Below are 25,155 nucleotides of genomic sequence, written 5' to 3'. Positions count from 1 at the left end.
GGGGCCAACAGCTGATGCCTTGGTGAACCTGCGATATTAGCAGCAAGCGGGGAGCAAAAGGCCGACGGTCTCATGCTTACTAGCTTGTTGCAACCTTGGAATCTTTATTAAGACCCGTGGGTTAATAAGAAAGGAATGCACTAGGTGGAAAACATGAAGATAAGGGGCACATCTGCAGGAAACAGGGGGCTGCACTTCGTCGCTGCACTGCAGGATTCTCACAGGTGGAAATTCACTGGGGTAACTGTTACTGGATACAGAGGCACTATATAAGGTTTGCATTCTCTAAATAAAGTTGATCTTGATTGTCACCCCCATCGATGAGGTCCATGCCTTAATCGCTACACTTTCAGAAATCTCCCCTTAGTCTACATAAACTCTCTGTAACCCCCTTTTTAATTAGCTTGTGTTTCTGGAAGAAGAAACCAAGAAATCATGTTTAAAGATTACTGCACTATCTAGCAGCTACTAGAACGGATCAGTTAATGCTGCGAAATCTTATTCCAGGTCCCAGCAGCATATCTGGTCTGTCTTCCCTGTCTAATTTGGCTAAGGGATGTTAACTGCCCTCAAACTGTTGTTCAAACCCTTTTCTAGCCAGTGCTACTCCATGCTACATCACCAGCTGGGTATAAACAATACCCCATGCTCTCACTCCCTGACCACAAGCAGCACCCAAGCACAGCATCAAGGCCTTTCAGCCTGCAGTTCTGTGGGCTTATTCTGCACTTCTGTTGTTAAAGAAAGCCCAAACTTCTCAAACAGCATTGAGGAAATGCTCTTTTATTTCAGACCTGCCGCAACGGAGGTGAGTGTTAGCATGGAGATGGACTCATTTACAAAAGGTCTCTGGGTCATATAGGCTGGGCTCAACCTCTGGAGAAGCATGATGGAAGCAAATATGTGCCCACAGACATTTTTGTAACTACAAAGACCAACAGATAAATGTGTCTGAAGGTAACTGTTAGATGACTTGTGAAGAGAGATGGACACCTCCTTGCCAAATTAGATTGGTACCATCAGTCTCTTCAGGGCATCCTTGATCTCCTTGTTCCTCCAGCTGTAGATAAGGGGGTTCATGGCTGGAGGCACCACAGAATACAGAACTGACACCACAATATTTAGAAATGGGGAAGAGATGGATGGGGGTTTCAGGTAGGCAACAGTGTCAGTGCTGACAAACAGGGAGATAACAACTAGGTGAGGGAGACACATGGAGAAGGCTTTGTGGCGCCCCTGCTCAGAGGGGATCCTAAGCACGGCCCTGAAGATCTGCACATAGGACACCACAATGAAAACAAAACAAGCAATCACCAAACAGGAACTGCCCACAACCAGCCCAGCTTCTCTGAAGTAGGTTTCTGAGCAGGAGAGCCTGAGGATTGCGGGGACTTCACAGAAGAACTGGTCCACAGCATTGCCCCAGCAGAGGGGAAGGGAAAATGTATTGGCCGTATGCACCAGTGCAAAGAGAAAGCCAGTGCCCCAGGCTGCTGCTGCCATGTGGACACAAGCTCTGCTGCCCAGGAGGGTCCCGTAGTGCAGGGGTTTGCAGATGGCAACGTAACGGTCATAGGACATGATAGTGAGAAGAGAATACTCTGCTGACATCAGATAGAGAAAAAGAAATACCTGGACCGCACACTCTGAGTAGGAAATAGCTCTGGTCTCCCAAAGGGAATTGGCCATGGCTTTAGGGACAGTGGTTGAGATGGAGCCCAGGTCAAGAACAGAGAGGTTGAGGAGAAAGAAGTACATGGGGGTGTGGAGGTGGTGGTCACAGGCGATGGTGATGATGATGAGGCCGTTGCCCAGGAGGGCAGCCAGGTAGATGCCCAGGAAGAGCCAGAAGTGCAGGAGCTGCAGCTCCCGTGTGTCTGCGAATGCCAGGAGGAGGAACTGGGTGATGGAGCTGCCATTGGACATCTGGTGCTTCTGTAGGCTAACCTCTGAACAAGGAGGAAAGGACAGTGACAAGTTAGGGAAGAATTCTCTGAAAAAAATCAAAGCCATTTCTCATTCCCTCTCCCCTTGCTGCACACAGCCTGTCCCTTTTCTCGCAGCCCTTCCTTCAGCTCCATGCCTGGAGCCCTGCTGGGTGCCAGCTGAATGTGCCGGGAGGAGCAGAGCCTCGTCCCACTGGCTGTGAGGAGTCAACCCTGCTCTTCAGCAGGGGGTCATGGGGATGGTGGGGACAGGGGACACTGCTGGGGTTCAGCTTTGTCCTGTGAAACTGCTCCTGGTGCAGAAGGGCCTGTCTGTTTTTTCACAGACAGGGATGACGAACTGAGAGGGCAGAGGGAAGGCTGAAAGTATTTTTTACAGCTCCTGCTCCCACCCTGGATGGTGTTCTTGGGTGTCAGAAACCCTCGGCACCTCTGCAGCACTCAGGAACAGCAGAGGGAGTCCTGAGAGGTGGGAGCATTGACTGTGGCTCTATGTAGAGGGAGGGGAGCTTCTCTGTCCCTCACCCTTGTTCCCAGCTTCCCTGGGCTTTCACCTTTCTGAGATGGAGGGGTATAGCGATTAAGGCATGGACCTTGTCAATGGGGGTGACAATCGAGATCAACTTTATTTAGAGAATGCAAACCTTATATAGTGCCTCTGTATCCAGTAACAACTATCCCAGTGAATTTCCACCCATGAGAATCCCACAGTACAGCAATAGAGTACAACCCCCTGTTTTCCACAGATGTGCCCCTTATCTTCCTGTTTTCCACCTAGTGCATTCCTTTCCTATTAACCCATGGGTCTTAATAAAGATTCCAAGGTCTCAACAAGCTAGTGAGCATGAGAACATCGGCTGTTTGCTCCCTGCTTGCTGCTAATATCTCAGGTACATCAAGGCATCCATTGCTTGCCCCAGCATACATGCCATAGTGGAATCTTTATGCCCACAGAGGGGGATCACACTCTTGTGTCACCCTGAAAAGCCACCAGGCCCTTCTGAGAGCAAAGAGATCCACCTCACACCACTCAGTGGCTCACCCTTGCCTAAGGTCTCAGCACCCCACTTTCATCACAGGACACACACAGCTCATTTCACAAACCCAAGAGCATTTTCTCTCTCAAAGCATCTCTGCACTTCTCCACAGGGCTCTCATGTAACACAAACATGGGATAGAACAGGTTTGCATCCTAGAGGAAAGCTCCCAGCTTAGAAGAAAACCTCAAGGATAGTTAACTGTCATCATGATGTCATTTGATGAAGGGAGATTCAGCTCCTTCCCCAGACCCACTGACTGCATTGCCCACAGCCCCACAGCTTACAGGAAACCTGGGACGTGGGTTCCCATGGATTCAACTGCAGGAAAGGAGGCACCAGGGCAGTGGGTGACTCAGCAGCTGCAACTCCCATCCCCAGAGAGCCTGGCAGTGAGAACAAGAGAACAACAGCAAGAACAGAGACAGGAGGGAAACAGGGTGGAACAGAGTGAGGGTCTGGCTGTGAGAGGCCAGGGCAGAGGCAGCTGGGCATGCAGACAGCGTTCCCCTTCCCCAGCTGTGCTCACCCCCTCCCAGACACCAACCGTGCCAGGCAGTTGCTCTCAGCCCCTGGGCTCTGGAGAGGGCACTGGAGCTGTGGCTGCAGAGGAGGGGGCTCAGCCTTGGAGCCCAGAGCCCTGAGGGCAGAGGCTTTGCTGGGTGGGAGAGGAGACAAGGGGGCTTGCTCAGAGGAAGGGGCTGCACTGCAGGGGATCACACAGAACACTCTGAAATCTCCCTTGGACAACATCTCTGGTTTAATCTATCTTTGATCCTATCCCTGGTGCATTGAGAACTTCCTCCTTGGAGCTGTTTCCCTGTCCCCTGTCTTTTCCCTGCTCACGGACCCCATCCCATACTCTGGGCATTCCTCTACATAAACCTGCTCGCTTCCTGGGCACTGCCTGCATGCAGGATCCTCTTTGGACATTCCAAAAGGCAGAGCAACCTGATGGTTTCAGCAGAGGTGATGCTGGTACATGGGCAGAGGAGTGACTAAAGGCACTTTAGGAGGCTGTTAGCAGAGCAACTAACCACTCAAGACATAGCTCAGGAGTCTCAAGGACTTGTTCAACCTTGAAAACTGCTTTTCTATTTTGTTTTCCCTCCCCCTCTTCCTGCCCCTGCCCTCAGAGGAGAAAATTTAAAACACAGACTCAGGAAAACTCTTTCTCTTCCGCTCAAAATTTCCTCTGGGAAATTTCCTGGTGCTGACCTGGAGCTGGGAGCAGCCCTGATGCACAGAGAACCCTCTTGACAGCAGAAGGATCCTGCCCTGCCCTGTCGGTGGTCGCTTCTTCCACCCACAGCTTCTCTCCACAGCTCCATGGGGAGCTCCCCAGACAGGCTGAACGCTGACCCTGGCAGGCAGCAGAGTCCCTTCCCCACACCCAGAGCCTTGAGTGCAGGGACCCTGCTCACAAGGACAGCCTGGAGCACCCCTGGCTGCACCCCCTGGCTTCACAGCCCTTCCAAACTGCCTCACAAGAGCCCCCTCCTCACAGATCTCAGGAGCTGGGGCTGGGCCAGGTTTAGGAGATGCCACAAGGAACTACACCTGCTTTGCCCTGCACCCAGACTTACTGTGTCCAGGACTGTGAAGATTTCTCCTCCAGTAAGCCCTCAGTCATCATCCTGATCACCTTTAAGCTCTGTCTGCCTTGCTCGTCTCTCTCAGAAAGCATTGGAGTTCCCTTCTCCCTGCTGGGCTTTGCAGAGGAGCTGCTCCTGGCCAGACCTGGCTCTTTGTAGTGCTGCCCACTTGCCATGAGCTCCCTCACTCCCAGGAGCCCAGCCCAGCTCAGCAGCAGAGGAGCAGCCCAGGGCATTTTAATGACCCCTCTGGAGGATTGGATGTCAAGTCCCTGAATCTCACACCCTCAGCGGAATTTGAACAAACTTCTCAAGATGTAAAAGTCAAGTTCGAGCTCCAAAGTTTCTTGTAGTGTTAATGGGTCCCACTAAGGGCACTGCTGAGAAAGCATCTCCAGGACCCAGTTAGAGAAGAAAATTGAAGGCAATGCTGAAAGGTTGGGAAAAGCAAGGTAAAAGTGGCTCCGATGCTGAGTAAACCTGGATGTGTTTCATCATTCCAAAGGGCCAGGTAACAACCCTATAAACAAATGGCTAAGCCCTGTCCCCGGGACCCTGGGAAGGGAAATCCTGTCCCTCACTCAATCCTCAGGGCTCTTCCTGGGCAGTGGGATGTGAGGATGAGCAATGTCAAGGGCTGGACTGTAGAAAAACACCTCCCAGGCTCCTGAGTGGGGATGAGGAGGCCACGAGACCCTGGTATTGTAAGGATAAGGGGCTTCCTCACTGGCATCAGTCTCAGAGACAACAGCCATAGCCAAGAAAGGAAGGCTTTGGCTCCTCTGGGGGCTTTCAGCCCCAAAAATGATGATTAAAAAATTGAAATGATGAAAACCTGTGCTTGGAGTAAAAAGCTCTTCAGTTTCATATCAAAAGGAGTTGAATTTGTGGAGACAAAAGTTTGATAAAGAGCTTACATTGGAGAGATTTGTTGGTGCTGATTTGGGCAGAAGAACAGGTGCATTTTTGGAAGGAAAGGAATGCTGCTGAGTGGATTCTTGATGGTCGAGGAATTAACCATTGACAAAACCAATGTGCTGTTAGCAAGATGAGGGAGACAGTGAAGATGTTCTCAGAAACTCAACCCCAAAGTTAAAACCTCTCTGGAATGCTCACTTGAACCCAAAACACACCAGTAATTTCACAGCTTTCCATTGTTACCATGGTAATGGCATCAGAAAAAAACCAAACAAAAACCAAAAATCCAAATGTGGTTATAGAGGCAGCACAACTTGGGACGGATGAGCATCTTGTATCACCTTGTAATACCAGTTCCAGACTTGGGAGCGTAAGGAACTGCCCACAGCTTCCTCATGCTCTGCAGACACCACTGTGTGCCACCCAAGTCAGACCTTTGGGTCAAATGAACCACTTTTCAGTTCTTATTTACTTATTTTATTGTGACTGAGATACCCAGGCTGTGGGTGGGCAGTTCCTCACTCATTAGTTCCTCTGACTCCTATTTGTCCCCACACTAACAGTCCTACGTGTCTCGCAGAAGGAATCTATCACCCCACAATTCCTTGATCTGCCCATGGCTGCTCCAACCCATACCATTGCCTCGTCATACCTGTTGTTATCTGGGGATCCTAGTGGGAAAAGGCTTTATTGTCCTGATCCTGGCTGTGTTGGACACCCTAAGAAGATCTCCTGTTGGCTGAATGGTTTCAGAGCAGGAAATCAAGAACTGCACGAACCCTCACTAAAGGACAGGAAGGGTTGTTTGAGTTAGTGGCTCAAGTGCTGAAGGCTTCTTTGGTCAGAATCCAATGTTTTAGGCACTGAGACAACACCAGTACCAACGAAGGTACCCAGAGTGGAGGGATGGGACCCAGTCCTTTTCAGCTTTGGTGGGACAAGGAAGTCCCAAGGGCAGGGAAGGACACAGTTATACAGAAGGATTCTCTTTACCATGACAGTCACTGGGGCTGCAAAGACAAACTGCACACTGACCAGTCACCATTCAGGAAAGAAATGGAGCAAAAAAACCCAACCCAATAATCAAGCAAGTGCTTCTCAGGAAGGGTGTTCTGAGCTCCGGTGCCCTGAAGGGTATGTTCTGAAAACACTTCACTTTAGGGCCATCACAAAGGAGTTCAGGGAAGTAAGCGAATCCCTGCAAATGTGACAAGGGCATTTGTTCACAGCAGAAGGCAGAGAAACCTTTCTGGTTCAGTCAGATCAATTGAGTGGGCTGAGATTTGAGAAGCATCTCAAGAGCAAAAGCACGGCCAGAAAGTAGACACTGACTAACACCCAGGAGGGTGTTACAAGAGATACCAGACTTCCACCTCTGTCCCTCCCAGTCCCTCCCAGTGACTCCCAGTGCCTCCCAGTCCCTCTCAGTGCTTCTCAGTGACTCCCAAACCCTCCCAGTCACTCCCAGTGCATCCCAGTCCCTCCCAGTGACTCCAAGGGATGCCCAGTGCCTCCCAGTGCCTCCCAGTGCCTCCCAGTGCTCCGGGGCAGACAGTGATGGCCATCAGATTTCCTTGGCTCCAGTGACAGATGACAAATCTACCTCGCACCGGCCGCCAGGTCTACGCCTCATCGACCACCAGGTTTACCTACGACCGGCTGGAAGGTCTACCATCCACTGGCTGCAAGGTCTACACCTTAATGGAATCAGAATCGTGGGTTAGATTAGGTTGGGTGGAGTTGGGTTGAGGGGAGAGGGGAGAGATAGGAGAGAGGGGAGGGGGGGTAAGGGGGGAGGAGGGGGAGGAGAGAGGAGACAGGGGAGGGGGGAGGGGGGAGAGTGGGGAGAGGAGAGAGGGGGAGGGGGAGAGGGGAGAGAGTGGAGAAGGGAGAGAGCGGGAGAGGGGAAAGGGAGGGAGAGGAGGAGGGGAGAGGGGGGAGAGGGGAGATAATGGGGAGAGGGGAAGGGGGAGAGGGGAGAGGGGGGACAGGGGAGAGGGGAAGGGGGAAGGAGAGAGGGGGGAGAGGAGAGAGAGAGGGGGAGAGAGGTGGGGGAGAGGGGAGGAGGGAGGGGGAGAGGGGAGAGGGAGAGGGGAGGAGGGACAGGGGAGGGGGGAGAGGGGAGAGGGGAGAGAGGAGGTGAGGGGAGGGAGGGGAAAGGGGGGACGGGGCAGGGAGAAGAGGGGAAAGGGGAGAGGAGAGAGGGGGAGGGGAGAGGGGGGAGAAAGGAGAGAGGGGAAAGGGGGAGGGGGCGAGGGAGGAGATAGGAGAAAGGGGAGAGAGTGAAGGGGGATAGAGGGGGAAAGAGGGAGAGGGGGGACAGGAGAGGGAGGAGAGGGGGAGAGGGGGAGTGGGAGAGGGGGAGAGGAGGAGAGGAGAGAGGGGCAGTGTAGAGAGGGGAAGGGGAGAGGGGGGAGAGGGGCAGAGGTGGAGATGGGAGAGAGGGGAGAGGGGGACAAGGGAGAGTGGGGAGATGGGGGAGAGGGGGAGGGGGAAGAGGGGGAAGGGAGAGAGGGGAGAGGGGAAGGGAGAGAGAGGGAGAGGAGAGATGGGAGAGAGGGAGAGGGGAGATGGGAGAGAGGGAAGAGGCGGGAGAGGGGGGAGAGGGGAGAGAGGGAAGAGTGGGTGGAGAGGGGGGAGAGGGGGGAGAGGGGGAGGGAGGAGACGGGAGAGAGGGGAGAGAGGGGAGAGGGGGGAGAGGGGGAGGGAGGAGACGAGAGAGAGGGGAGAGAGGGAAGAGAGGGGGAGAGGGGAGAGAGGGGAGGGGAGGAGGAGAGGGGAGAGGGGGGAGAGGGGACAGGGGGTAGGCAGAAGGGGGAGACGGGATAGGGAGGGGGACGGGGGACGGGGGGAGAAAGGAGAGAGGTGAAGGGGGGAGGGGGCGAGGGGGGGAGATGGGGGAGAGGGGAGAGAGGGAAGGGGGATAAAGGGGGAGAGAGGGAGGGGGATAGGAGAGGGGGAAGGGGGAGACAGCGGAGAGGGGAGGAGGGGGAGACGAGGAGAGGAGAGGGGGAAGGGAGAGAGGGGGAGAGAGGGGGAGAGGGAGTAGAGGTGGAGAGGTGAGAGAGGGGAGAGCAGGGACAAGGGAGAGTGGGGAGAGGGGAGAGAGGGGGAGGGGGGAGAGGGAGAGAGGGGGAGGGGGAGAGGAAGAGAGCGGAGACAGGAGAGAGAAGGGAGAGGGGAGGGAAGGGAGAAAGGGGGGAGAGGGGAGAGAGGGCGGAGAGGGTGGAGGTGGGAAGGGAGAAAGGGGGGAGAGGGGAGAGAGGGCGGAGAGGGTGGAGGTGGGGAGGGGGGAGAGGGGGAGAGGGGGAGGGGGGAGAGGGGGAGAGGGGAAAGGGGAAGGGAGGGGGGGAGAGTAGGGAGGGGAAGAGAGGGGAGAGGGGGGAGAGAATTAACCAGACTTAACCAGACTTTACCGAATAAAAGGTCTTAACAAACTTTACCGACTTCACCAACTTAACAAACCTAACCAGACTTAACCAACTTGACTGACTTGATCAAGTTAACCAGACTTTTTTGACTTAACTGACTTAACCAACTTAACCAACTTAATAAGTCTTAACAAGACTAAACCAACATAACCAGTCTAAACCACTCTCAACCACTCTAAACAAGTCTACACCACCTTATACTACACTTAACTGCCTTATACTAAAATTAACTGCCTTATACCAGACTTAACTAGTCTAAACCAGGCTTAACTGCATTTTAGCAGAATTAACCGCCTTATACCTGACTTAACCTCCTTATACCAGACTTAACCAGTCTAAACCAGTCTAACCTGCCTTATACCAGACTTAATCAGTCAAAACCAGACTAAATCGCCTTATACCAGACTTAACAGATTTGTACAGGACTTAACCAGTCTAAACCAGACTTAACCACCTTATACCAGACTTTACCACCTTATACCAGACATAACCAGTCTAAACAAGTGTAAACAAGTCTAAACCACCTTATACAAGATATATTCACCTCATAGAAGTCTTAACCAGACTTCACTGACTTAACCGACCTAAGCAGACTTAACCAGATTAACAAGCCTTAAACAGACTTAACAGGTTAAGTCAGTTATGTCTGGTTAGTCAGTTAATTTGGTAAAGTCGGTTTAGTCGGTTTGGTCTGGTTAAATCTGGTATAACGCGGTTAAGTCTGGTATAATGAGGTTTAGAATGATTAGGTCTGGTTAAGTCTGGTATAAGCTGTTTAAGTCTGGTATAAGGCAGTTAAGTCAGATATAAGGCTGTTTAGACTGGTTAAGTCTGGTATAAGTTGTTTTAGACTGGTTTAGACTGGTTTAAAGTGGTTAAGTCTTCTATAAGGCAGATAAGTCTGATATGAGTTAGTTTAGAACGGTTTAGACTGGTTAAGTCTGGTATAAGGCAGTTAAGTCAGATATAAGGCTGTTTAGACTGGTTAAGTCTGGTATAAGTTGTTTTAGACTGGTTTAGACTGGTTTAAAGTGGTTAAGTCTTCTATAAGGCAGATAAGTCTGATTTGAGTTAGTTTAGAACCGTTTAGACTGGTTAAGTCTGGTATAAGGCAGTTTAGACTGGTTAAGTCTGGGATAAGGTGGTTAAGTCTGGCTTAGAGTGCTTAAGTCTGCTGTAGGGTGCTTATGTCATTTATAAGTCTGTTTAGACTTGTTTAGACTGGTTTAGAATTTTTAGGTCAGTTTTGTCTGGATAAGTCTTATTAAGTTGGTAAAGTCTGGTTAAGACTTGTTAATTCATTTAATTTGGTTAAGTCTAGTTAAGTTTTGGGAAGCTGGTTGTGCCAGGGGAAGAGAAAGGGCTTTTCTCTTTAAGGGTCCCCAGCAGACTGTTCCTTTCTGGGGAGAGGGATATTTCTGAATGCAGGTGGCCCTCGCGGAGGACGGGCAGGGCTCTTCTCCTTGGAGGACTCGGTGAGCCCAGACTGGGAGGGGACTCTGGTGAATTTCTTCTGTGGATAGAATGTCTGTAAAGGAAAAGCAAAGCTGTTTCCTCGGGACACGGGAGAGGCCAGCAGAGTCCCCGGGTAGGGCCGGTGTCCCAGGCTGCTCAGAGACAGAGGTTCTTCTGGTGAACATCCAGCCTGCTCTCTGGCCAAAGAGTGGTCCCCATTGAGGAAAAGCAGAGGGAGAAGCCATCTCTGCTGCACAAAGAAACCAGGCACAGAAAGAAGAAGGCTCCCATAGCTTTGCTTTCACCAGACAAAGACAAATATTGTCTAAGCTCCCCCTGTAGCCTCCGTGCACAGGGAGAGTGGCAGAAGTCCAAGCATATGTGTGCTTCTCCAGGAGGGGAATGCCAGCACGCAGCACGGGAGCAGCACTGGCCAGAGGAAGACTTTGAACACACCAAAGCAGAAACCAAGCTCATCTTTCCTGTCTTTTTGTTTCCCACACCAAACCCAGAGCTGAGCCAGGGCAGAGCTCACACCCTGTAGGTGCTCGCCCTGTGCCACCAGGCACTGCCTCTGCCTTCTGGCATGGCCAGAATCTGCTCTAAGGGTCCCACCTCAGATCAAGGCATGGATGAAAAGCTGCATGGTCCACCTCCCTGGACCTGCTGGTCACAACGTTTCTGATCCAAGCCAAGATGCCATTGGCCTTCTTGGCCACCTGGGCCACTGCTGGCTCATGTTCAGTCGACTGTCAACCAACACCCCCAGGTCCCTCTCCTCCAGGCAGCTTTTTAGACAGACTTCTCCTAGTCTGTAGCACTGCATAGGGTTGTTGTGCCCCAAGTGCAGGATCTGGCATTTGGCCTTGTTAAACCTCATGCCATTGGACTCAGCCCAGTGGTCCAGCCAGTTCAGATCCCTTTGCAGAAGTGCTAGAGATGCAGCTCTTGGGTGTCTGTGAATGCCAGGAGGCATCCCTGAGCTGACAGACAGGGATGGAGAGCAGGAGGATGCAGTCAAGGACCTGCTACGCCACCTGGACACTTACAGGTCTGTGGGCTGGATGGGATTCTCCCAAGAGTACAGACAGAGTTGGCAGAGGTACTTGCCAAGCCACTCTCTTTCATTTATCAGTGGAGGATTACCAGTGTGACACCCAACTAAAAGAAAGGTCAGAAGGAGGATCTGGGGAACTACAGGCCTGTCAGCCTCATGTCAGTGCTGGGGAACATTATTGAGGGGATGATCCTGAGTGCACTCTCCAGGCAAGTGCAGGTCAGCCAGGGGATCAGGCCCAGCCAGCAAAGGTTCATGATAGGCAGGTCCTTCTTGGCCAACCTGATCTTCTTCCATGACCAGGGGACCCACCTAGTGGATGAGGGAAAGACTGTGGATATTGTCTACCTGGTCTTCAGTAAAGTCTTTGACGTTGTCACAACATCCTGCTAGAGAAGCTGAGGGCTAATGTCTTGGAGGGGTGTTCTCTTTGCCGGGTAAAAATCAGCTGGATGGCTGTGCCCAGAGAGTTGTGATGAACAGACCCATTTGGTGGTCAGTCACAAGCGGCATCCCCAGGGCTCTGTTTTTGAGCCAGTCTGGTTGAATGTCTTTATTGATGATCTGTATGAGGGGATCAAGCGGTCTTTCAGTCAGTTTGCAGATGACACAAAATTGGGTGAGAGGGTTGATCTGTTTGATTGCAGGAAGGCTCCGCAGAGGGACTTGGACAGTCCAGATCCATGGGTGGAGGCCAATTGTATGAGATTCAACACAGCTAAGTTTCGGGTCTTGCCTTGTATCAGCAATGATGTGGCCAACAGGAGCAGGGAGGAGATCGACCCCCTGCACTCAGCACTGGTGAGGCCAAACCTTCAGTCCTGGGTTCAGCTTTGGGTCCCTCAGTACAAGTCAGACAACCACTGGGTGGAGCACATGCAGAGAAGGGGAACAGAGCTGGGGAAGGAGAAGCTGAAGTCTGGAGATGAGGCTGAGGGAGGACCCAATTACTCTCTACAATTAACACAAAAGAGGTTTTAGAGAAGTGGGTGCTGGTCCCTTCTTCCAAGTAACAAGAGGAAATGGCCACCTGTTTCACCAGGGGAGGTTTAGTCTGGATGTTAGGAAAAATTTCTTCACCAGCCATGTTGTCAAGAATTGGAAGTGGCTGGGAAGTGGCAGAGTCACCTTGCCTGGAGGTATTTAGAAACACGTAGGTTATTCCTATGGGACATGGTTGGACGGGAACAACTTAGCTCTGTTAGGTTTATAATTGGACTTGATCATCATAAAGAACTTTTCCTTTCTAATCAAATCTATGGGTACTTTGGCAGAAGATCTTCCCAGCCATGTTCTTGCTTCTCGTCTGACACTTTCAGAGACAGAACTGGCCACACGGCCCCCTTGGGATCTATATGTGCCTCAAAGGATTATGAATTTCTGAGATACAATAGATCTCATAACACCAGGCACATCCATTACCCTCCCAGGACTTGGCCAGATGAAAGGAGGCTTCTTTTACTACACATGGACATCACCATACTCTCCTGCTCAAGACACAGTGAACCAGATGAGGTTCATGACCTCAGCTCCTCACTGCCCTGCGGAGATTCCCTTCGGTCTATGGAAAGGCTGTTGTGGACTCAGCTCTGTCCCAAAAGTGTGCACTGCCTGTCCCTGCCTGCGGGCACAGCACTGCCACGCAGCAAGGCTGGGACTAAGCTCAGAGCCCTCAGGCCTTACAGCAAGGCAAGGGGTGAGGAGGAGATTGTGGAAGTGGAGAGAGGAAAGCGCTGGGAGACAAAACGCTGGTGCCTGGCAGTGCTGCCGTGTCGGGACTCTTTTCCCCTCCACCCATGCCCACAGGAACTGTCCCTACAGCGCCAAAAAGGCCTTGGAGGAAAGACAGCAGGACACAAAAGTCATTGAATATCCCTTTATTATGTTTAAATACACAGAGAGTACAGCTCCTTATTTCCACAGTCAATCAGTAAGACAAGAGAAGAAGAAAGTGAATTAAAAACAGGATGACAAGATGATCACAAGTGAAAAACCAGCAACACCAACAAAAAATACAGAAGCGAGTCTTGGATTCCATGAGTTTCATGATAACTACTATGCAGGTGGTGATGAACAGATCATTGCTTCAGAGAACTATCCAGATATCAGATTCCATACTGCACCCTTGAGCTGCTGATTCCTAAAACTGTAGATGAGGGGGTTCAGTGCTGGAGGCACCACTGAGTACAGAACTGACAACACAATGACTAGGGATGGAGGGGAGTTGGAGGAGGGTTTCAGATAAGCAAATGGTGCAGTGCTGACAAACAGGGAGACCACGGCCAGGTGAGGGAGACACGTGGAAAAGGCTTTGTGCCGTCCCTGCTCCGAGGGGATCCTCAGCACAGCCCTGAAGATCTGCACATAAGAAACCACAATGAAAACAAAACAGCCCAATGCTACTAAGGCACTGACCATAAGAAGTCCAGCTTCCCTGAGGTAGGAGTGTGAGCAGGAGGGCTTGAGGATCTGTGGGATTTCACAGAAAAACTGTTTCACAGCACTGCCCTGGCAGAGGGGCAGGGAAAATGTATTAGTTGTGTGCAGCAGGGCGTAGAGAAATGCAGCACCCCAGGCAGCTGCTGCCATGTGGACAGAAGCTCTGCTGCTCAGGAGGGTCCCGTAGTGCAGGGGTTTGCAGATGGCAATGTAGCGGTCGTAGGACATGACAGTCAGAAGAGAATATTCAGCAGCAAATAAGAAAACCACAAAGAAGACTTGGGCAACACATCCCATGTAGGAGATAGTCCAGGTGTCCCAGAAGGAATTGGCAATGGATTTAGGGACAGTGGTTGAGATGGAGCCCAGGTCAAGAACAGACAGGTTTAGGAGAAAGAAGTACATGGGGGTGTGGAGGTGGTGGTCACAGGCGATGGTGGTGATGATGAGGCCGTTGCCCAGGAGAGATGCCAGGTAGATGCCCAGGAAGAGCCAGAAGTGCAAGAGCTGCAGCTCCCGTGTGTCTGTGAATGCCAGGAGGAGGAACTGGGTGATGGAGCTGCTGTTGGACATCTTCTGCCTTTGTATGTGAAGCACTGAACAAAAAGAAAATTTCAGTAATAAGTGAGGGGGGACTTCTTTGAGTAAAATTAAAGCCATTTCTCACACCTCACCCTTGCCACTGCTTTTCAGTTTCTCTAAGCCCTTCCTTCAACTCCGTTCAAGGAACCCTTCTTGGTGCTGGCTGAATGTGCCGGAGGACCAGGCCCTCTGCCTGCTAGCTGCGAGGAGTCAGCCCTGCAGAGGGATCCACCTCACACCACCTAATATCTCACCCTTTCCTAAAGTCTCAGCCCCCACTTTCAGCCCAGGACACACACGGCTCATTTCAGAAACAAAACAGCATTTCTCTCTCGTTGCATCTCTGCTCATCTCAAGGGGCCTTCACGTAGCACAAAGATGTGATAAAATAGCTTTGCATCCGGGAGGGAAGTTCACAGCTTGGAAGGACAGCTCAAGGAAAGCCAAGTGTCCTCATCATGCCATTTGTTGAAGGGACATTCAGCTCCTTCCCCAGACGCACTGACTATATTCCCCAGTGTCTCACAGCTCAGAGCAAAGCTGGGACACAGGTTCCCATGGACACAACTGCAGGAACAGAGCAACCAGTTCAGAGGGTGACTCTGCAGCTGAAACTCCCATCCCCAGAGCCTGGCAGCAAGAACCAGAGAACAACAGCAAGAACAGAGACCAGGGGATAAACAGGGACAAAGAGAGTGAGGGTCTGGCTGTGGGAGGCCAGGGCAGAGGCAGCCGGGCACACAGACAGTGCTCCCTTACCCCAGCTGTGCTCATCTCCTCCCAGACACCAACCTTGACAGGCAGTTTCTCTCAGCCCCTGGGCTCTGGAGAGGGCACTGGAGCTGTAGCTGCAGAGAAGGGGGCTCAGCCTTGGAGCCCAGAGCCCTGAGGGCAGAGGCTTTGCACTCCCTTACACAAACCTGCCTGTTTACAGGTCACTGCCTGGGCGCGGGTTCCTGTTTGCAGGTGGAAAAGGGCTGAACAACCTGATGGGTCCAGCAGAGGTGAGGCTGGTGTTGTCCATAGGCAGAGAACTTACTGAAGACATTTTACTATGGTCTTGACTGACCTAAAGTTCACTCAGAACTGCAGTCCAGGAATCTCAGGGACCAAATAAACATGGAGTGCTTAATTTATACTTCTGCTTTTCTCTCACCCCCTCTAATCCCCGGGAAAAGGAAACAGAAAGCACAGTCACAGGGAAGATCCTTACCTTTATAGCAATCCTTGCCTTGACCTTCTCCTTGAGACATCTATTTGGAAATATTCTAGGAGTGACCCAGAGCTCTTCGAAGCAGAATGATTCTGCCTTGCTGTGAGTTTCTCCTTCCACTGACAGTTTCTCCCCACCTCACCAGGATCAACTGCCCTGGCAGGCTGAGTGCTGAGCCTGGAAGGTGCAGAATCTCTGTCCCAGCACACTGGGACACAGGTACCCTGTTTGGAAGGACAGCTCTGAGGAATTCAGTGGTGCAGATCCACCTTTATACCTCCAGAGCCATCAGCAGAAGGCAGCTCTTGTGTTCTGTCTTTCTGATGGTTCAGTGTGGAGTCCCTCACGTCGTCCTCCTCTGCCCTAAAGAAAGTGAGATATTTGTATTTACAAATACCATGAGTTGTTGGATGTGCTCCCTTCAGGAGATCCCTCCAGGAATGGCTCCTGCATTGTTCTACAGCCAGAGACTCACCTTGAGAAGTCCTGTGAGGGTTCCTCTGTCAGGGAGCTCTCAGCATCCTCCCACCCCACCCTGCTTTTCCCCTCTCTCTGCTCCCTCCTCTCCCCTCCCTGCCTGCAGGCAGTGCCCTCAGCCCTGCTGGGCTTTGCAGAGGAGCTGCTCCTGGACAGACCTGGCTCTTTGTAGCGCCGCCCACTTGCCACCAGCTCCCTCCCTGACAGGAGCCCAGCCCAGCTCAGCAGCAGAGGAGCAGCCCAAGGCAGCGATTTCTCTGCCCCCTCTGGGCTCCCTCGAGGTGTCCCTGGGGCTCCACGGGAACCCGCTGAGAAATAGGCTGAAGCCGTCCCTGATGTTCCCTCCCTCATCTGGGAAAAGAAACTTATTTCTTACAATGTTTCTGCATTAATTGTGAAGGAGAATCACTGGGGTGGAGGAGAAGGGGGGTTGTGCCACCAGGAAAGTGACAGAGAATGATCTCATTTCCCCAAGCTGTCAGAATGGAAAGGGATGTAAGGAAAAGGGATGCAAGTTCCATGTGGTCACTGCCAGAAATGGTGGGGCTGGGGAGGTGAGGAGCAAGGCTGTCCATGCAGGGTCAGACCTCAAGGGATTCTTTTCCATGCTGCCCAGACCACGAGGTGACACTTGGCATCAACACCCATTGGAGGATGCTTCTGTTTTCTGTTCTCTGAGCTGAAAATTAGTGATATATAAACATTATCTGAACGTATTTTTCTTGGGTGCATTTTGAAATCTTCCTCTCTAACCACACTGGGAAATTACTCCTGGGAGATGTACAAGGCTTGAAGACCTGAAGAAAATGCCAGAAAGAGAAAGAGCTTGTTAAGGCTTTCTGTATTTTAATGAGACCCAGGGTAGATTTGCTGATGAGTCCTTGAACCTCAGCTGCTGAGAGGACATTGAGCAAAGCTCTCAAGAAGTCAAGAACACAACTCAGAGTACATTGAAGCATTTATTGGTCTCAATGAGGATTGTTACTAACACAGCATTCCCCAGGGACTCGTTAGTGCTGATAATTGGAGGCCATGATTGCATGAAGGTAAAGGCGCTGTGCAGGCAGCTGTGATGCTGAGAAAAGCCTGGGATTGCTTGGTGAAGCAGAATGTCCAAGCCCTGACCCCTGGCCGTGGGCAGGCAGATCTGGCTTTAGCTACAATGTCACTGGTGCCATGGACATTCTCACATTGCTGAATCAAATTGGAAGCAGTTGTTCCATGGAATTCCAAACTCAGGCCTGTAGAGTCATGGGAGACGCCAAGGCTCTCACACAGCTCCATGCAAGTGCAGAAGAGTTGGATCCTAGAAGGTTAGGGTCATAAAAGTGTAGGTTCTAGAAGGGTCACAGGAATCTGGGGTGTAGGAAGAATCAGGTTTTAGAAGAGTCAGTTCATAGAGTTCAGTCACAGAAGGTTCATAGAAGTGTTGGCTCATAGTCGTCTCATAGCAGAGTTGGGTAGTAGAATTCTTGGGTCATAGAAAATTTGGATCATAAAAGGGTCATGGAATATTTGAGTCATGGAAGACTCGAGTCATTGAAGTGTGAGTTTATTTGGTTTGTAGTAGTGTTCGGTCATAGAAGGGTCCGTTCAGAGAATATATGAGTCATAGAAGGTTACAGACAGGTTGGGTCATGTAAGAGTTGTGTTGTGGAAGGGTTTGATCATAATATATATGGGTAAAAATGATGTTTGGTCACAGAAGAGTCATTGAGAAGTCAGGTCATAGAAAGTCATAGAGGGTTAGATAAGAGTTCTGAGCACTTCATCACCTCATCTTTTAAATAACTCCAGGGACCACAACTCTACCGGCTCCCTGGACAGCCTCTGCTACTGCCTGAGAACCCTTCCTGTGAAGAAATTTTTCCTGATGTCCACCCTAAACCTCCCCTGGTGCAACTTGAGGCCATTTCCTTTCATCCTATCACCTGTCACTTGGGAGAAGAGACCAACATCCACCTTGCTACAACCTCCTTTCAGGCAGTTGTAGATAGTGCTAAAGTCTCCCTCAGCCTCCTTTTCTCCAGGCTAAACAACCCCGCTTCTCACAGCTGCCTTTCATAATGTTTGGTTCATAGAAGACTCGTGTTTTAGATGTGTTGGGTCATAGAAGACGGAGGTCACAGAAGATTCGGGCCACAGAGGAGTGATGGAAGAGTATGGTGATAGGAGTCAGGTCATGAATGAGTTCAGTTGTAGAACATTTATAGAAGTGCTGTGTGATAGAAGGCTCTGAGAAGAGTTGAGTCATAGATGGGACTTAGAAGAGTCTTTTATAGAAGAGTCTGGTCAAAGAAGAGACAGGACTCAGAAGTCTTGGGTCATGACAGAGTCATAGAAAGGTCATATAAGCATCGGGTCATAGAAGAGTCAAGCCATAGAACTCTTAGGTCATCAAAAGGCTGGGCCATAGAAGGGTTGGGTCATAGATTATTGAGGTCATAGAGCAGCTGGATCACAGAAGATTCGAGTCATAGAAGAAACTTAGAGGAGTCAAGTGATAGAAGGGTCAGAGAAGAGTTGGGTCATAGAAGGTTTGGTTCACAGAAGACTCATGGTTTAGGGCTGTCTGCTAATAGAATGCTCAGATCATAGAGGATCCACATCATAGAAGAGTCATAGAAGAGTGGGGTCGCAGAAGAGTTCAGTTGTTGAAGGTTTACAGAAGAGTTGGGTCACAGGAGGCTCCCAGGTCCCTCTGCAGAGCCTTTCTGACCACTACCAGACCAACACCTTGACACAATTTGGTGACGTCTCCAAACTGACTGAAGGAGCACTTGATCCCCTCACCAAGATTGTGGATAAAGGTATTGAACAAGATTGGCCCCAAGACAGAGCCCTGGGGACACTGCTTGTGGCTGGCCACCAGTTGGATTGAGCTCCATTCTCCACAACTCTCTGGGCTCAGCCACCCAGACAGTTTTCACCCAGTGCAGAGAATGCCTGCAACAGACACGAGCCACCAGCTTCTCCAGGAGAAAGCTGAGGGAGATGGTGTCAAAGGTGTTACTGGAGTCCAGTCTCTTACTATGCTGCTCCCTTCCAGACAGGCACATTACACAGTTTATAAGTGTGCTTCTCTTTGCTTTCGCCACGCATCGGGAGATATTTTAATCTAACAGATGACTGAATATTTGCAAGCTGCCTTAGAATGCACAAAATTGTTCAAATTAACCAACTGGTGCCATTTCACTTCAAGTCAGTCCCCAGAACACCATTTTTTTGAGCCACACTCCACAGCCATGAGGAGTTCATGAGGGAAAACAATCCAATTTCCATCAAACAGGAGCTCATGAAGGGACTTGGAGAGAGCCCGTAATCCAGCCACATCTTCCACCACTTCTCCTGCTCAGTGGTGTCGCAGGGTTCTCCACAGTTTCCTCTTTCTGCTTCCGCCTTTGTACAAAGCCAGGCAGGGTCTTTTCTCTTCCACCGGCTTCAGCCAAGGTTCTGTTGGTTCCATGGCATCAGGACTGCCTGCGGGCTGGGGGAGCTGCAGGGCTCATCTCATTTTGAGCTGCGTCTGGAGACTGTGGGCTTGTTTCCTCTGCAACAGGGACACCAGGGATGGTCTGGCTGGGGGCTGATGGTTGGCTTGTCCATATTCCAGCAGGAGCAGTGGCTGCTAGGGTAGGGCCTACGGCAGGAGGGACGCCGGCAGGCTTTGCGAGGGTTCAGGGACCATTTCAATCACAACTGTGTCTGGAGGCTGAAGTGCCAGCACTTCTGTTTCAGCATGGATGCGCGGGATGGGCTGGTTGGAGAGCGATGGCTGTGGGGAGAGTGGGCGTGATGATTCTCCAGGCAGGAGTGGTGGCTGCTGGGGTTGGGTCCAGCTCTCAGGGGTACTGTGGTGGATGGCTCGGCTATCAGTGCACGAGGGGAGGCTGCTGGTTTCCATCGGGGCTTGTGAAGCTGCAGAGCGGATCCTGTAGAGAGAAAAGGCTGCTGAAGCCTCAGCTGCAGATGGAGGACAGGGACTCTCCTCCATGGCATGGACCTGGCACGGCTGCACACCCCGAGCTGGGAGCTGCCAGCACAGTTTAGCCAAGGGGGACACCGGCACCTGATGGCTCCACCAAGCAGGGGGATACCTGCAGGCAGGTTCCCTGTCAGGAGCGGGCACTGGTGCACGTCTTGCTTTCCAGGGCAAGCTCAGCTCCTGCTCTTTCCCACCCTGACCTGGCTTAGCCCACGCCTGTCACTCATGTCCAGGCAGGGTCTGCTTGAGCCAACCTTGGCTCTGGTCAGAGGGGGCTCCTGAGAAAAAGGCCCAAGCATTCAGATGCCAATTAAAGCACCCAACAGCAGCCAAAACCAGCTCCAGTATCTCAGAAACCACCCTTGAAGCACTCTCAGGCGAATCCTACAATGCTTGCAGTCTCCACACCAATGAGCCTGAAGGCCACTGGTCATATGCTTGAGGCCTCCAAACCCCATCCTGGGAGGTCTTTGGGTACTCTCCAGGGGGTTTACAGATGAAATCATAGTGGTCACACGCCAAGAAAGACTTTTTACGAAGGCCTGTAGTGGCTGGACAAGGGGCATTGGCTTTGAACAGGAAGAGGGGAAATGTAGATTGGGTGTAAGGAAGAAATATTTTACAAAGAGGGTGTCAAGGAGCTGGAACAGGTTGCCCAGAGAAGCTGTAGATGTCCCACATCTGGAAGTGTCCAAGGACAGGAACTTTGAGTTTAAATTGAGAAAACTGATTCAGCTCTAGCTCAAACCAGAACAAAACAATATGGATTAAGAGATAGAGATTGCCCAGAGCCTGGGTGGGACGGAGTTAATTTTATTGCTTGCAGCCCGTGTGGGTCTGTGCTCTGCTCAGGGTGCTGATAACACACTGGAACTGCAGCTCCTGCTACTCCAAGCTGGCAGAGAGACAAGGCCTTCTCACTTTCTCACTCTGCCCAAGAGCGAGGAAGCTTGGGGTGGGAAGAGACTGGGAAGGGGGAAAATCAGGACAAGTGGCTCAAATGGACCAAAGAGCAATTACACACCTTACAGAACCTTGTTAATCACTAAAACTGGGAGGGGAGCTTCTCCAAAGCAGCCATTGCTTGGACACTGGCTGGACGTCACTCTGCTGGTGGGACTGACCTCTTCTCCATCCCTGGTTTCATTTTTCTTCCCTCCACTTATGAAACTCTCTTTATCTTCACCCAGGAGTTTTGTTTTCTTGCTTTTGCCCTTGCGATTGTCTCCCCCATCCTGCTGGGGGAGGCAGTGATTACATAAGGGTTTTGATGTTGGTGGGGGTCACCCCAAAAGACAATCACACAGCAAAGAGGTCAATGTGTGCTTGTGAGGGCACCACTGCCCGAGTAGAGGAGACTCATGGCATTTGTAGGAGCTTGTGAGGTCCCTTGTTCCTGACAAGTAGGGAGAGAGCAAATAGATGGATACGTGGTTGTCAGGTCACAGGTCACCAAGGAGCCAACAGACCAGGGGAAGGACAAAAGCTTGTGTAGGTGTTTGTGAGGTCTTTCGTATCTGATTCCTTCATAGGGCAGGAGAAGGCCTGTGGGTTGTGCAGGTTCTTATGGGGTCACTCACCCCTGAGGAGCTGGTAGAGCAGAAGAGGGCCTGTAGATGGTGCAGATGTTTGTGAGGTCACTGGTGCCTGAGCAGATGATAGAGCAGGAGGTGGCATGTGGCTTGTGAACCTCCTTGTGATGCCAGTGGTACCTGAACGCCTGATAGACCAGGAGCAGACATGGCAGTGGTGGATGCTGTGAGGTCACCTGTGCTGAGTGGTGGATGGTCACGTGGCTGTGTACGAGCTCGGGATCGCACTGGTGCCAGAGCAGCTTTTAGGCAATGATCAGGCCCAGGGCTTGTGGGGGTGCTTCTGATGACATCACAATAATATTTAAACACCACTAAATATGGATTTTTGGAGGCACCATCACCAGCAGAACCCATGCACAGCACATACATGTGTGACCATTTAACTCATGAGCCCAGAACAGCAAAAAGAGGAGGGTCTGAGGTCACTGTCACCCCTGAGCACACAGGGTAGAAGCAGGATGGTGTTTAGGCACCATCACTGTCACCCCTGAGTACACAGAGTGGCAGCAGGAGGGTGTGAGGTCTCGTCACCGATGCTCCCCACGGCCGTGGGGTCAGTGCGGAGCAGCCGTGTCCATCAGAGGGGATCCTGGTGACAGGAGCTGCCCAGCACGGTGCCTGCAAAGCCAAAGGAGCAGCCCTTCAGGCCTGGTGGAGCAGTCGGGGTTGGTGGCTCGGGGCTCCGCGGGGTTGTGCCGGGCTTGGTGCCAGCAGGAAACCACAAACTTCCTGCCTGGGCGCTGCGGGGGGGAGGTCACGTGGGCTGTGGTTTGTGCACCTGCAGGCTCCAGTTCCCGATCCGCCTGTGGGGAATAACGGCCCCTGGGTGACACGCTGAGAGGCAGGGACATGGCTGAGCCTCAGGGGAGGAGAGATGCTGCCAGGGAAGGGACAGGGCCCAGCTCCTGCTCCTGCCAGGGCCCAGCGTGGGGGTCTGCTGGGGGGAATGAGTAAGCCAGCACCTCTGGGAAGGGAGCTCTGCCCCTGGCTGAGGCCTTTTCCCAGCTGCTGCTCCCAGCACAGTGGGGCTGGGCCAGCCACAGGGGCTGATTCCTCTCCATCCAGACACAGACCTCATCCCAGCCCAGCTCCACACCTCCCACAGCTCAGGTGCCGCTGGACACACACCTCTTGGGTTCTTGGATGAGCCCAACGTAGGAGAGGCTCTGTGTGCCCAGTTGCCATCCCAGGGTCCAAGGGGTGACAGGACCATTTCCCCACACACAGCTTGTCCCGTGCCAATCCCCCATCGCAGCAACCGTGACGTGTGTGTCCTTCATATATGGTCATGAATGGCGCTGGAGAAGTTCATTGGAGGACTGGGCTGCCTTGGAGGGGAGATCACTCCCGATAATGTCTAAAAAGGTGCTGCTGCTCTGATTGGCTCCTCCTGAAGCTGGGTCGGCATCTGCAGCTACATCACCCTGTTAACTTCCCCGTGAGTCCCCAGGAGCCGTGAGAGGGAGTGGGGTCCAGCAGGGCTGCGCCAGCAGAGCAGGAGGCTCAGGATGGGGATGAAGGGGCTCCTGTCCCCTCGGCTGCTGTGGCTGCTGCTCTGGGTGCAGCCGTACAGGGGTGAGTGCCAGCTCCGTTGTCCACAGCCTGAGCCCAGCGGTCACCAGCGTGGCCACTGGGAAACCTCTGGGAATGGGGTTTCTTTGCAGGTGATGCTGAGACACGGGGCAGAAGGCGCTCGGGTCGATGGACCCCCTGCCTTTCCCTGTGCCCCTTTGGGTGTGAGAGGGAGCTGTAGGCTTGGGGCACGGGGCTGTGCAGGGGCTCTGGGCTGGGGAGGAGAGGGTGCCCTGTGCAGGCTGGGAGCAGTGAATGAGCAGGCATGGGCAGAAGGCAACAGAGGTGGGAGGAGGTCTGAAGCTGTGGGGCAGCAGCCCTGATGCTGGGCAGTCTCAGCGTTTTCCAATGCATGGGGCAGGAAGGATGCATACACTGCTCTGGATATCACCCTGAGCATGAAGGACTCCATCCCATGTGCCTGTGAATCAGTCTGGGTAGCGGAGACCTCCCCAGCCCTGCTGTGTGGGGCTTGGTTCTCTACTGACACCTCCTGTGTTTGTGTTTGAAGGGGCTGCGGACTTGAGGCTGGAGAACGGCGGCGGTCGCTGTGCTGGGAGAGTGGAGATGAAACAGCAGGGCCAGTGGGGGACCGTGTGTGGTGTCTCATGGGACATGGATGATGCTGCAGTGGTTTGTAAGCAGCTGGGCTGTGGATCTGCTCTAAAAGCTCATAGAACAGCACACTTTGGGCCAGGAGCTGGCCCCATTTGGCTGGCTGGTGTTCAGTGCAAGGGAACCGAGTCTGCCCTGTCTGACTGCAAAAACTCAGAATATGCTCTGGACTACTGTGATCACAGACGGGATGCCGGAGTGACATGTTCAGGTACAGTGCAAGCCAGTTCCCCATCTTTGTGGTTGGGATGGAGGAAGGGACCTGTCTGTGCCCTCAGGGAAAGAAGGAGGTACTGGGGAAGGGCTGGTGTGGCCAGTGACTCTGCTAGGCTGGGTCTTTCACTGCTGGTTTCCTGGTCTTTGATGAAAACCCAGTAGAAACCACCCCTCTGCTGACCCTGATGTGGCTCAGGAGCCCTGGTGGGTGCCTCTGTCGGGAGATGAATGCCTACCCTGCCCTGAGGTCTCTTGGTTGCAAACTTTCTCCTCCTGTTCACACAGGAGCTGCCTGGCAGAGCTGAGGACCGGGTGTCCCCGTGCCTCTCACAGGGAAGGGTCCAAGGTGGCCAGAGATTTTTGGGTTGTGTCCCCTGGCAGAAATTAGTGACCCAGGACAGAGGGGTTGCTCAACGGGGAGGAGCACTGGGCTTAGGCAGAAAAGCAGGGTGGGTCATGGTCACCTCATTCCTCTTCCAGGATCACCTCCTGAAAGCAGCCCACATGGAAACACCCCTGTGACAGCAGCACTTCCCTGGCCAGCCTCTCCTGCCCACCCCAGCCTCTGGCTGCCCTGGGCACAGGGATCTGCCAGCCCTTGCTGGCTCTCCTTGGTGCCTGTCCCTGCTCTAGGAGCTTGGGTCAGCCCAGGGCTGCTCCTCTGCCTGCTCTCCTTCACCCAGATGCTGGCAAGGGCTCTGCTGAGGGCCCTTCCTAGGCTGGCAATGGAGGTGGGGACTGGTGGGGACAGTAACCACGGGTGCCCCCGTACCACATCTGTGCCCCGGGACACGTCCTAGCTAGGAGCAGGTCCCCAAGCTGGGAGATTAGGGGCATTGGTGGTGGCTCTGAGGGGTCCCTCAGCCTGGCCGTGAGCTTGGTTATGCAGACCAGGCTGCAGCAGCCAGCAGCACCCGGGACCATCTCCTTAGCCTTGAGTCCCGTGGGTGCTGCAATGCTGGGGCCAGTGCAACCCAGGGTCTCCAGGACAGCAGCAGTTTGTCTGAGCAGTGCCTGTAGCT

General features: G+C 52.4%; 3 protein-coding genes across 3 annotated transcripts in view; all 3 read right to left on the bottom strand.

The window, feature by feature from the left end:
* The window catches only part of LOC138732511 (scavenger receptor cysteine-rich type 1 protein M130-like), a 283,984-nt gene that overhangs the window by 95,376 nt on the left and 163,453 nt on the right, over positions 1-25,155 (bottom strand). The window lies entirely within an intron of this gene.
* On the bottom strand, positions 1,006-1,926 carry LOC138732489 (olfactory receptor 14A16-like). The gene has a single exon (XM_069879097.1). It carries the CDS (start codon positions 1,924-1,926, stop codon positions 1,006-1,008), a length of 921 nt encoding a protein of 306 aa, XP_069735198.1.
* Positions 13,534-17,434, bottom strand: LOC138732488 (olfactory receptor 14A16-like). The gene is made up of 3 exons (XM_069879096.1): positions 17,341-17,434; positions 16,337-16,501; positions 13,534-14,474 (listed from the first exon to the last, which is right to left on the bottom strand). The coding sequence occupies exons 1-3, from the start codon at positions 17,432-17,434 to the stop codon at positions 13,534-13,536; spliced, it is 1,200 nt and encodes a 399-aa protein (XP_069735197.1).

Source organism: Phaenicophaeus curvirostris, chromosome 33 (genome assembly GCF_032191515.1).
Source record: "Phaenicophaeus curvirostris isolate KB17595 chromosome 33, BPBGC_Pcur_1.0, whole genome shotgun sequence".
Lineage (NCBI taxonomy): Eukaryota > Metazoa > Chordata > Aves > Cuculiformes > Cuculidae > Phaenicophaeus > Phaenicophaeus curvirostris.
Note: the sequence above shows the minus strand (reverse complement) of the source record. Positions and strands in the feature narration are given on the sequence as shown.

What these genes read in the sequence shown, in the direction of transcription:
- LOC138732489 (XM_069879097.1), bottom strand. Translation starts at nt 1,926, where the DNA reads ATGTCCAATGGCAGCTCCATCACCCAGTTCCTCCTCCTGGCATTCGCA.
- LOC138732488 (XM_069879096.1), bottom strand. Translation starts at nt 17,434, where the DNA reads ATGGAGCTGTGTGAGAGCCTTGGCGTCTCCCATGACTCTACAGGCCTG. An exon ending in TTCCAATTTGATTCAGCAAT is followed by an intron (nt 16,502 to 17,340) that starts GTGAGAATGTCC and finishes TTCTTTTCCCAG; the next exon opens with ATGAGGGAGGGAACATCAGG. An exon ending in TGTCAGGGAGGGAGCTGGTG is followed by an intron (nt 14,475 to 16,336) that starts GCAAGTGGGCGG and finishes CTTTTTGTTCAG; the next exon opens with TGCTTCACATACAAAGGCAG.